At 31.6% G+C, this 12,664-nt stretch overlaps 1 protein-coding gene across 15 annotated transcripts in view; it reads left to right on the top strand.

Moving 5' to 3' along the window:
* PARD3 (par-3 family cell polarity regulator) overlaps positions 1 to 12,664 on the top strand; it is a 666,452-nt gene that overhangs the window by 366,015 nt on the left and 287,773 nt on the right. For all 15 annotated transcript variants that reach the window (XM_074267090.1, XM_074267092.1, XM_074267091.1 and 12 more), the window contains 2 exons: positions 9,911 to 10,036; positions 11,471 to 11,853. In XM_074267090.1, coding sequence (XP_074123191.1) covers positions 9,911 to 10,036; positions 11,471 to 11,853 — 509 coding nt within the window. The remainder of the gene's footprint in view (positions 1 to 9,910; positions 10,037 to 11,470; positions 11,854 to 12,664) is intronic.

Here is a 12,664-nt window from a genome sequence, read left to right as displayed (position 1 = left end):
GACTTGGGTACCAATCTGGAAAAAATAAAAAACAAAAAAAAAGAACAAACCCAAAAAGGAATTCTAAAGAGAGACAATAAAGCTTCCCTCCAAATCTAACATCTCATTATGTCATCTAACATGTCATATGTCATCATACTTTCTAAATTAAAAGGTATTAGGCCAAAAATATCTCATGTCTTTGGCCTAACACAATTGTCTCTGACAACCTTTCTCAACCACCCATTATTGTTAGCTTATAGACATAGAGCGATGCATATTTTCTTTTGTTTGTCTATTTTACTGATGCCTCTTTTATTTATTCATCTGCTAAATATCTACTTTCTCCTTAAACCTTCACTTATATCAATAAAATAAAATAGCACTAATGAAATTTAACCAATTGAACATTCATATTTTATGGAATACGGAGTATTCATTACCTATAGTTCCCTATGTCTTATCAACCAGGGCATATTTTGGGGGTGGGGTGTGCAGATGGATAAGTGAACTTGACCTTTTCAGTGGATCTAAGTTTGACTCTCTTTTAGTTATTTATATTATTATTGCCATTCTTTACATTGTTTTTTCAGTTGTATTTACTTTGTTATGTATCAGTTAATGCAAATATTTCTGCTTTTTTTCCCCCTCTAAATACCTCATTCATTATTTCTTTGTTATCACACTATTTTTTCACATCTTATTCATCTTTCTCCTAACTTCTTCTCAACAGAAGTTATGAGGTCTATGATGACCTGTTTTTAGACACATTCTGTTTCAAATATTGGTCTTTTACCTTTCTTCAAAGTTGAATTATCAAATGGTGTTTTCCAGGCCTTATCTATTAAATTTCTGGCTTATAATGTTCAATGTTCCATAAATAGTAAAGAAATATCTGTTGCCATCTACAGGTATGGATTTTAAAATAGCTACTATCCATTGTATTTTTTAAAATAATATGTATATTTATTTTTTATATTTTATTTATATTATAACATATCCATAGCATCTTTTTCTTTAAGTGAAGTGCCACATTAGAAATAGTTTTAAATAGAAAAGTGGTTAACAAAGTATTCTTAGTAACAATTAGTAGATACTCATTATATTTTAGTAAAGGCCATAAGGACCTGAGGGGAAAAAACATTATTTTTTTTTATTAATTTTATAATTATAAATTAAAAAAAAAAAACATTATTGATAACGTTTTATTTATTTATTTATTTTTTTATTGATGAAAGTTGGGGCAGCTAGGTGGCGCAGTGGATAGAGCACCAGCCCTGAATTCAGGAGGACCAGAGTTCAAATCTGGTCTGAGACACTTAACATTTCCTAGCTGTGTGACTCTGGGCAAGTCACTTAACCCCAACCTTGGGGGGGAGGGAGGGAAGATTATTGATGAAAATCTAGTAAAGGTTTTCAAACCACAACATGTAAAAAACATTCTATATCTTGGTTTATATATTTCAAAAGGTCCCTGAAGGTAAGTCTCTGGGTAAAGGAGACAACTTTCTTAAAAGTCCATTATCCAGATATATGCAAAATGTTACTGGTGATAAATGGATATGTCACAATCTATCTTCTCTGCCTTGTAGTACTTCAAGATATAATATAGTTGAGAGAAAGAGATCTAGACAATTCTCTCAGATCCTTTCAAGAATATGGTTAATTGTTAGTTTCTTTTATTGAATCTTTATTTTTGAATCTTTATTATTGAATTTATTTTTGAATCTTTATTATTGAATCTTTATTGAATCTTATTGAATCTAAATTTTATTTTTAATACAGTATTGATTATTGTGACATTTCTGTGATTCTGATTGGGTATTCATCCCATAGTTTGAAAATAATTTTAAGAATTTTCTCCAGGTTGAAGTTTGCATTATATTTTCCCCCTTAGTTCTTTGCTTTTTAAGTTAAGTTCACCTCTAAAATCTGAGAAATCATAATGTACTTGTCAGTTTCTACTTGTAATTGTTGTTCCCCCCCTCCCATTCTTCTTGTTTTTGTTTTTTTTTCTTCTTCTGCTTCTACTTCCTCTTTTTCTTTCCCCCTTTCCACTCTTCTGCTTCCTTCTCTTCTTCCTTGTCCTCTTCCTTCTTCTCTATTTTGCTCATATTGTGAGGATAATATCTTCTCATAGACCCATTTGAATATTGATTAGCTTGAAAGCTATAACTTATTCTTTGGGAAACCTGACCTCTCACTCTCAGAGGCTTATTACATTGGCCCAAACTTAGTAGGAACACATCTGCTTGCCTTCAGGCCTCAACAGATTCACCCACCTCAGTTTCTCTGAGTAGTAATAGAGATTATAGATGTATTTTTGCCTTTTTTGCTACCATTCTAAATATGCATTTATAAAATTGCATAATATGAATATTCTTTTATTCCCATTAATTATGTGACTTCGCTAGTTATACTTAATTTCTTTATCTTACAGTGTGTTGCTTTTTGATTTTTCTTATATTTCTTATATTTTTTGTAATTTGGGGAATTATTTAATACTTACTTTAAAGAATCTGCTTTCCTTCCACCTTCCTGCTTTTTTCCCCTTGTAAGCTGTTCACAGAATAAAATTTGATCCATAGTTTCTTTTACCATTCCTCTTTTCTCTTGTATTCTTTGTAGGAGGTTGAGCCTGGAGCCATCTAGAAATTTTTACAGGATGTTTTACTTGATAGTAAATGCTGTTTTTTTTTTTCACAACTGATGCCTTCTTACTATTATTCCTGAAATATTGTGGAAGATTCTTTTATTGGAAATTTCTTTCGTAGTTGATCTTTGTTTTTTAAAAGTTCAAGATAAATCTAGAAAGCCCATGCATACAGACGTAAGCTGTATTCTAGTTATGTGTGGATTGAAGCACATACCTGTGGTTTATTAAATTGCACAGATTTTTTAGAAGCCTATTATTTAAGTGAAATAAAAAATTTCAAGGTCATTAGTATGAGGACCAGTGCATTTATGTCAGAAAAGTTTCTTGTCAGATTGGTGATAGAATTTGTCAACACTAGCTATTCTGTCTTTCTGTTTGTTTATATCTGTGTATGCTTCAAATACCTAGTTTCTAAGGAGGGAAAATTATATTATATAATTGAGGATAATCTACCTCTTTAATTAAAGAATCTTGGTATTTGTCTTATGTGGTTTTATCTGAAGATATTCTGTATTAGTTCTTTTTTGTTATCTTATTCATCTATTTCTTTGAGTAAAGATTTTTCTTCTTCTTTTTTTTTTTTTTGGAAAACCTTTCTTTCATCATTTCCTAGAATTCCCTTGAAGTGTTCCATTTCTCTAGTTACTGTCATATTTAATAGTGACTGTATTCATTCGTGGTCAGATTTAGTGACTTACCCAAGCTCCTTGTCTGAAGTGTTATGTGCACTGTTCTGTAGTTACTGAATGCCTTTCTGGCCTATTCTGAGTTCTGCTTTTAGACATTTGTGGTGTTTATACTCTGTCAGCTTTTATTAAGATAAATTATGATCATTTCCATACAGCTGGGTGGCAGTTGTGGTGAGTTTACATTATCAAAGCTAAACTCAGTCTAACTCAGCCAATTTAGATGTCAATAAAACATTTGTTACTTATTTTCAGTTTTATCATTGGTTGTAATTTATACTTAGGATTGAAAATGTTAACATGTGTGACTGAGTTTGTTTTAATTAAGTGTATAATTAGGCTAATGAACCTTGTAAAAATGTAGTGGTGCAAGCCTTAATATAATCTAAGCACTTAAATTTCTAATTATGCATCCAAAATAGTACAAAGATTCAGCATCTCAATGGTTTGCTTTTTGTAGGCTGTGTGTGTGTGTGTGTGTGTGTGTATGTGTGTGTGTGTATATGAAGGAACATTACTTATAAATTACAAAAAAGAAATTGAGGAAACTACTTGCATACTAAAATGACTATATTAATATGTTTTATGATAATTCATTCTAATGTAAAAATAATAAGGGTATTTAGGATATTTTGACCTTATGTCCTGTTTGTGTGTTAGGATTCTTACCCTGTTTTAGCAAAACAAATAAAAATTCTTTAATTTAGTACTTTGACATTTTCAAAGTTCTTTCTTGTATTATCTAGATTCTTTCAATAATATTAGTTATAAAGTGACACAAGGATTACAATTCCCAATTTTGGATGAGGAAACTGAGACATTGAGCTGATTAGTGACCCGTGCCTGTTTAGCCAGATTTTGATTCTAGCTATTGTTGATTTCTAGTCCTATGTCCTTATTAGTATGATGCTTCCATATATTAATGTATCATAATAATTTTGAAATATATACTTCCTGGGCAGACATTGATCTTGAAAGGATAAAAATAGGCTTCTTCCTCAGGGTGGATAGTTCTCTTTTTTTCCCCTTTCCTTTCTCTTTTTTCATGGTGCAATTTTTGCCATCAGACAATTAACTAATCAGCAGTTATTAATTAATCAACAAATATTGAGAATGGAATGTATTATATACTATGTACCAGACACTTTGCATGGCATAATTTCAGTCTGGTTCTTTGTACCAAGCAGGGACTTGAGAAATATTTCTTAAAGAGTAGCTTTTTTAAAGTGACCAAGCACTTTTATTTTATTTTAGAATTAATTGGACCATATTTCTCTACATACTGTACCTTTCATTTTATAATCCTTTCAAGTTTTTAGCAATCTCATATTCCTGTGCTTTTAGCATATTAGTAATTTGGATTTAGGAGACCTGATATCTCAGTTTTACTCTCGCCAGGTTCTTATTGAAAAGTCAATCAATAAACTTTGACTCTGATCTAAGCTTCTTGGCATAAAAAGTCAAAAGTGAACCTCTATGCCCTCAAGGAGTTTTTCTTCTGACAAGAAAGACAAGATGTATACACGATTTATGATAGATATGCCTAATATTATGTAATTGAAGAGGTTTCCCAAAGAAAGTGATTTATTTTTATTCTTTGTTTTTATCTTCACTGTTTTTCCTTTTGTGATACTGAACCTGACAAATGCAGGAAGAAATAGAATAATCAAAGCTAGAACACTCAGTCAAGGACTTTCTAATGCCTTTGGAAACAGAACAAACAAAAAGCTGAACTCAGAATACTTTAAATTCCTACTCTTCTATTTATTGTCTGATCATGGACAAGTCACTAGAACTATGAGCCCCAATTTCCTTATGTGTAAAATTGATGATTCTTTTTGCTATCTTGCTCATATTCTTGTTAATGAGAATAGAAAAACTTTGTACACCATGAAGCAGTATTTTTTAAATGTAACTTAGGATTAGGACTAATTTTTCAATTTATTTGGAAAAGGATCAAACTCCTTTTGTGACATTTGTATATCTTTTGCCTCCCCTCAAACCATCACCTCCCCAAAAATTGCCTTTATGCTTTACTTTTTTTGGGAGAGAACACGACATATCCAGGCACCTAACACCTGGTTGAATTTCAAAAATTAGTAATTCCAGTAATAATTAAATCAGTTGAGGTGGAATGGAAAGTAAGGAAATATCTGCTCACTTACGATCCTCTTTGGTTTTGCTTGATAGTAATACTTCACCCATTAAAACAAATGGGATAATTTCATAGCTTGTAACAATTTATTTTAAAATTCATTCTGTTTTTGAGAGAGTGAACCTTATGGTGTCAAGTATTTAGATATCAGCAAGCTCCTATCTTAAGCTTCATTCATTCTACTTGATTTCACTCTGAGTATGTGAAGTATTGCTTGAGAGTCAGTCTACCTTTAAAATTGGGTCAGTTTTGAGATTTTGGAGAAATGCTTCAGCATTTGAGGTGATAAACACAATGGATTTTGTGGATTGTAATTATGGAGGGATAATGTGTGTTTGACTTGTAGTTTGTTTTTGTATCATAGTGTTTTTACTAGAGGTTAATTTTAATAACATTCTGGTTTTGACATATAAGGGCTTATTTAGATTAGAAAGATAAGTTATCTAAGATGAGAAATATACCTTTGTTTAATCATTTTTGAAGTGATATCAATCAAATAATGTGATCAAATTGATGAAAGTTTGATAATAGTAACAATTAAGCCATCACATAATAAGTAGGTTTATTGATCTAGCCTACTAATATCATGAATATTGAGTAATCCTCTAAAGCGTTATTATGTTACTATATCATGAAAATGCTTGTTCTGAATTTAGGTGAAAGATCACATTTATCTAAATAATAAAAAGGCTTTTAAGAGATGGATTTTCCAAAGTTAAACAAAATAGTACTGTGATCACTGAGGATACTTTTAAGTACCCTTTTCATTAATGATTCATTTCAACACAAATTCCATTATAATGATTACTTTTAATAGCTAAATGATTTCTACTATAAGCACATTGTATTCCTCTAAATTCATGTTATAGAAAATGAAAAATAAGATAATATAGATTAATATATTCAGGAAGATTTTTTAAAGATTCTAACAGTGCTGAATTCCTGGTAACAAATGGTTACTTACATATTTTTTAAAATCTCATTTTAGTTTTAAAGAAAAAAATGTTTTAGGAGATGAATACTGTAGCCCAAATCATCACTTTCCAGTTGGTTGCTCTGTTCATCATTATCTCCACAAACTCATATTCTTGAAGATAGTCTCAACTCTGAAATTCACATTTCCTTAGTTACTTAGTACTCCTTGTACTCATCATTTGTCTCAGGTGGGAAGTTGGACTTTAGAGAGCTTCTCTCAGATTCTCTATTGCAGGATGGGGACCTAATCAGCTATTCAGTTGTAGGATTTCATTATGCCCTGTATCCTATACCTCTTTTCCTCCAAATCTTATTTTCACTTTCTGTTTAGGAATATTCTTTTTCTATTAGACTATGGATTCTATGAGGACAGAGACTGTCTTTTGCCTTTCTTTGTACTCCTGTAGTTGGCATAATGCCTGACATGTAGAAAAGGATTAATAAATAAAATTTTATTGACTCAGTAAACTCAACAGTAGGGGCAGGTAGATAGCATATAGAGTGCAGGGCATGAAGTCTTCATGTGTTCAAATCTGGCCCCAGACACTTAATATCTGTGTGATTCTGGGCACTTAACCCGGTTTCCCTCATTTTCCTCATCCATAAAGTAAGCTAAAGAAGGAAATGTGAAAGCACTTTAATATTTTTGGTAAGAAAGCCTAAAATGGGGGTCCTACAGAATCAGATATGATTGGAAATGTTTTAATAACAACAAATTCAATAGTAGTTAAATATATAAGACTAAGGAAGCTAATAGCTTTTATAATCTTATAAATGAATGCTATGATTTCAGTGTAATAATCTATATTTTGGGGAATTGGGAGACTACAATTTGAATGGTTGTTTTTGGTTTTCCATTTTCATTGAATTTTCATGATTATGACATCATTTATATGTAAGTGCCATTCATTATTTTTGTGACTGGCTGTGTAAAAACTAAGGGAACATCTAACATGCTAATTTAATTTAATTTTGTTTTTCAAATTTTCCACTTTCATATCTTATCATCATAGCTTAGATCTGAAGGTCACTTTCTTTGATTTATATTAGGAACACTTACTTATATTTGTTTTATTGGAATCTGGCCTTTTGGGGAATGGGTGTTGGGAAGAGATGACAGCCTCACTTATCTATTTATTTATTTTCCTCCAAAAAATGAATTTAGCACTAAGATAGTTGTCTAGTAATTTGTGAGTATCTTTCTAGAAAATTCCAGAAGATTCCTAGCTATTTATCATAGATTTATTAAATGATTGTTCAAGTCAACACTTATCTTTGTCCTTTCCTCTTAAATGCTCCATTTTGATCCTGAATATCCAAGAATGATTCTCATAGCATTTACATTTGTCATTAAAATTATCTATAAAACTTAAATTCTAAAAATGATGTTTTGTGAAGTCAGTCTAATAACAGAACATCTGCCCACTCAAAAATATTTTTATTACTTATGCTTTTTCTTTCAATATATGATTTATGGATTAGCAAGGTGATTGTTAACTGTTAGTAGAATTTTGTCAAAACCGGGCCATAATTTCATTAGTTATTGTGAGTAGCCAATAAAATAACAAATACCAAGGAATTCTGTTGAAATGGACTGTTCTCTTCTTCGGAATAATTTAGATCCGTCTTTGATATGAATGTCATGGATTAGAATCTCAACATGCAATTCCTTTCAACAGTGATCAATTTATCTCAATATGGTCAACAAACAATATTGTTTGTTTAACCAGCTAAATAAAACATTTACTAAGTGGTTGCTTTATTCCATCAATTTCCTTAGACTTGCATTTTCATTCACTTACCATTTATTGAATGTTTAATCCTGTTCTTGCTTGAGTAAAGGATAGACTATGTCCTTAAATTAAGGAATTAATAAAGTCCTTTTATGCACATAAGTATTAAATAAGATTGACTATTCCATGGAAGATATAAACAAAGAGTTAGGATTAGAGAATAGCAAAAAAGAGACCACTAGAATCCATGTTCTTCAAAGAAAAGATCCTTGAAGGCAAGAACTTAGATGAAATATTATTTCATTTTAATATATTTTTCTATTGGAAAACTTCCAAAAGAAGTTTCCAAAGAAGTTTCAATGACTTCATATTACCTTGCCACATTTCAGACTTGAGTATTTAGACTGAACGTGTGAAACTATTGAAATGGGAAAGGCAAAAGTAGCATAAAATGTTTTCACAAATTATGAAAATGATGATAAAGCTGTAAGGACTAAGTTCCCATATAGGAATGATACTTTATTTTCTTTTTATTAAATATGGAACCAAATCAATGCAAAAAAGACAAAGCTATACCAACTAGGTAAATTAGTTGTTAGTTAAAAAATGGATAAGTTGTCATTAAGGTATCCCTGTGTCCCAGCATTCAGAGAGGTATTAAATGAGGGGAGTATAAATAGAATCCTACATTTAAAGCTGGAGAGGCCCTTAAAGGTCACCAGGTCTAAATATTTTATTTTACAGATGATGAACTAGAGGCTAAGGGAAGTTAAATACTTGCCCAGGATCACATAGCTAATCAGTCAATAATTGAAGTAGAATTTGAGCTCAGATCTTCCTGATTCTATGTTCAATAATCATTCACTGTGATATCTAGCTACTCAAAGATGTACTTTTAATTCATACTTTACTTTTCTCAGTATGTTCAAAGGCATCTTTTAAAGTTTTATCCATTTTTTTGGGGAGTGGGGAGTGATATTGGAAGGAAAGATCATTAGGCCTCCTCAGCAATTGCCTTAAAATTCCTTAGTCAGCTTGATTCTGTCACCTCTTCAAATCAAAATATAATTATTATCCTAGTCAGCATTGTGAGAAGCAAAGTGTTTTGAAATGCACAAACTAAAGCATCTACTGAATGTAAATGCTAACTCAGAAAAATATTCTCTCTCTAATTTCTGAGTTCATCTATCAGGAAGACCCAATAGTTGTTTAAGCAATGTATGTTTCTCCTAGCTATTCCTCTGTTAAACATCTAATTATTATTAATTTTTTTCTGAAAGAGAATCATTCCCCCTCAGCAGTGCACAAAACAGCCTTACAGCAAAAATCCTGCCAAAAGTGTTGACAAAAACATGCTTCTCACATGTTGTACAATGTGACATTCACTGAGACATCAGGCTAGCTCTTTTTCAAGCAGTTATCCATGTTAGACAGAATGTTATAGTTTGTTTCCAAAATTTGTTGCTCTAACAAGTCAAAAAGTGATTTCTTCCCTTCTTAGCAATGGGTTCTGTTCATGATGTTCAACTTCTTCTGGATGTTGCTACATTTCTTATCTGAAATAATGGGATGGCAGACTCAGTAGAAAAATCTCTGCTGGTAGATTAGTATATGTCCTACCTTCCATTGAAAGGCTTTGTGAATTTCATAGTGCTTTTAAATGGGGAGGATGGGATGAATCAAGGATTTATTGCATATGCAATCATTTGCATTCTTAATGTTCCAGAACTCTGGGGTTATTAGTGAAACGACTGGAAAAAGGTGGTAAAGCTGAACAAGAAAACCTTTTTCATGAGAATGATTGTATTGTCAGCATTAATGATGGAGATCTTCGCAACAGAAGATTTGAACAGTAAGTATACCTGCTATGAGACATTATACCCATTCAAGTTTTAGATATCCTATATAGCTTTTTGAAACCTTTAAGCAAAATGTCCAACCATGGCTTGCTGATAGCTATGCTCTTCATTACCTTACTTTAAAATTTTTGATAAATTAAGCTACTGTATAAAAAGTGTAGCTAAATGGCTATAGGGGATAGAGTGCTCATCCAAGAGTGAGGAATACTGAAGTTGAAATCCAGCCTCAGACACTTGTTAGCTTTGTGACCCTATGCAAACCACTCTGTTTGCCTTAATCCACCAGAGAAAGAAATGATAGAGCACTCCAGTATATTTGCCCAGGAAAACCTAATGAACAGTATGATTTCCAGGATCAGGAAGAATCAGAGACAACTGATCAACAGTAGCAATAATTATGTAATCTCCACCATTAAAGTACATGTGAAACATCCTTTGACTTAAATCCACCATGGGTCCATATTCTGCTTCTTGCCTTGTATCTTAGAAAAATCTACCATTCTTCTAGTTTTCACAATATCTCTATCTTAAGAAGTTTCTATGCTGTTTTTCAAAGATTAGTCTTAAGAAAGAAATACTCCTGGATCCTAGTATAAACGATCTGCTCTGACAATGTAAAAGTTATAATTCCAGGAGATATTTGCTATAGTTTTCGAAGTGATGACTAAAGGAGAAAACAGCATTTTCTCCTCTTTATGGTTTTTCAGGGTGGGCTGGAGAATGGAGAGCTTAAGTAAATATTAGGCACCTATATTTGAGGTACTAGAGTGAGATACTATAACTTGTTTAAATACAATCATACAACCATGTAATGAAAATGGAACCCATTACTTTTAATGTTTTAAATTACGTGACAAATAATGTTAGCCCTAGTTTTGCACACACTAGTATCAGAAGTCAGTATACTCATAGATTTCTGATAACTTTTCCCACATATTGACAACATGCAATAGGAAGTCAGCTTCTAGTTACTATTTAAACTTCTAAATAAATTTGTACAAATTTTATTCTTGGAATACTTACAAATTTACTGTTAAATGTTCAAAAATTGTTTTTGTAAAATATGGATAATGATATTTAATTCTGTTGAAGATGATATTTAACTTCATTGGAGGTTTAGTGATATACATAAAGCTGTTAATTAATATGGACCAGAGTCAAGAACTAGTGTGTAATATATTTTAGTTATAACTAATTTTATTCTTTATTTTTTCCAAAGAATAACATGTAATTCATATCTGGTGCAGTATCTTTACCTTCATCAGATCATGTAAGATTGATCAATAGATTATTGGTATTTTAATTTTCATTTTACTTTCAGCAATTCTGTCAGTTCTCATTGCTTAATTAAGTCTACTTAATTATGCTCATAATACTCTTAGTCTGCCAGTCTTAATTTGCTAATTTTCATTCATTCTGAAACCCAGAGCACAACATATGTTTCGCCAAGCCATGCGTGCACCCATCATTTGGTTTGAAGTGGTCCCTGCGGCAAAGAAAGAACAATATGAACAACTATCTCAAAGTGAGAAGAACAATTACTACCCTAACCGATTCAACCCTGAAACACAATATATGGATAACAAGAGTGTTAATAGTGCAGGACTTTCTGCTCTCCAAAGAATCCCTAGACTGAATCATCAAGCTGACCAAACAGACTCTTATTCACAACTACCTCATAGTGCCAACATAGCAGGAAAACTGCCATCAACTGTATCTCCCTCACAGCAAAATGTCCTTAGTCCAACGCAAAGCAGTGGTTATAGCACCAAAAAAATAGGGAAAAGGCTTAATATCCAGCTTAAGAAAGGTAAGATATATTGTGTTCAGTTGTTTTGTTGTTTTTTTTTTTTTTTTTTTAAGAAACAAATTTTTTTATTATATTAGGAGTCATCTTCAGATCACTGAACCCTACATGCATATGAAGTGTTAAAAATATGAATATCATTATATTTTTTCATATTGCTCTGCTTCTATCTTTGATGTTTTCATACTTTACTCTTGAACACAACTTTATTTACAAGTTAAAATAAAACTTGAAGATCATAATAGATAAAAGAAGCTTTTAGATATTCTATAATCAAGTGGAGATTCTATAATCAATTTTGACATAACAGAAAATTCAATTGAGGAGTTGATTCAGAGAAGGAGTAAATATAATGAATTAACTTTTTGGACATGTTGAATTTGAAGTATTTATAAGATATCCAATTTGAGATGTAGAAAAAACACTTGCAAGCCTGGAGCTCAGGAGACAGTTTATAACTGGATATATGAATGTCAGAATTATCTTCCTACAGATGTTATTTAAGCCTGTGGGAGCTGATCATATCACCAAGTATTACAGTATAATGCAAGAAAACAATAAAGCCAAAGACATTTTTGGGGACACTCATGCTTAGGGAATATAATCTGATGATACAGCATAAATTTGTCACAGACCTTGTCATCAGGATTTTGAGAATTCTCCCAGTTCCATTTGGCAACACATGAATAGAAGGGAAGGAGATAAATAGTGAATGTGATCCAAAATTGGGTTTTAGAAAAGTGCATTTGGGAAAGGATAAGGGAGCGATGGATTTGAAAATAATTAGAAGCAAGTTGATATACCAAGGGTCTGT

The sequence above is a fragment of the Sminthopsis crassicaudata genome, chromosome 5, assembly GCF_048593235.1.
Source record: "Sminthopsis crassicaudata isolate SCR6 chromosome 5, ASM4859323v1, whole genome shotgun sequence".
Lineage (NCBI taxonomy): Eukaryota > Metazoa > Chordata > Mammalia > Dasyuromorphia > Dasyuridae > Sminthopsis > Sminthopsis crassicaudata.
This window is presented reverse-complemented; position numbering and strand designations above follow the sequence as displayed.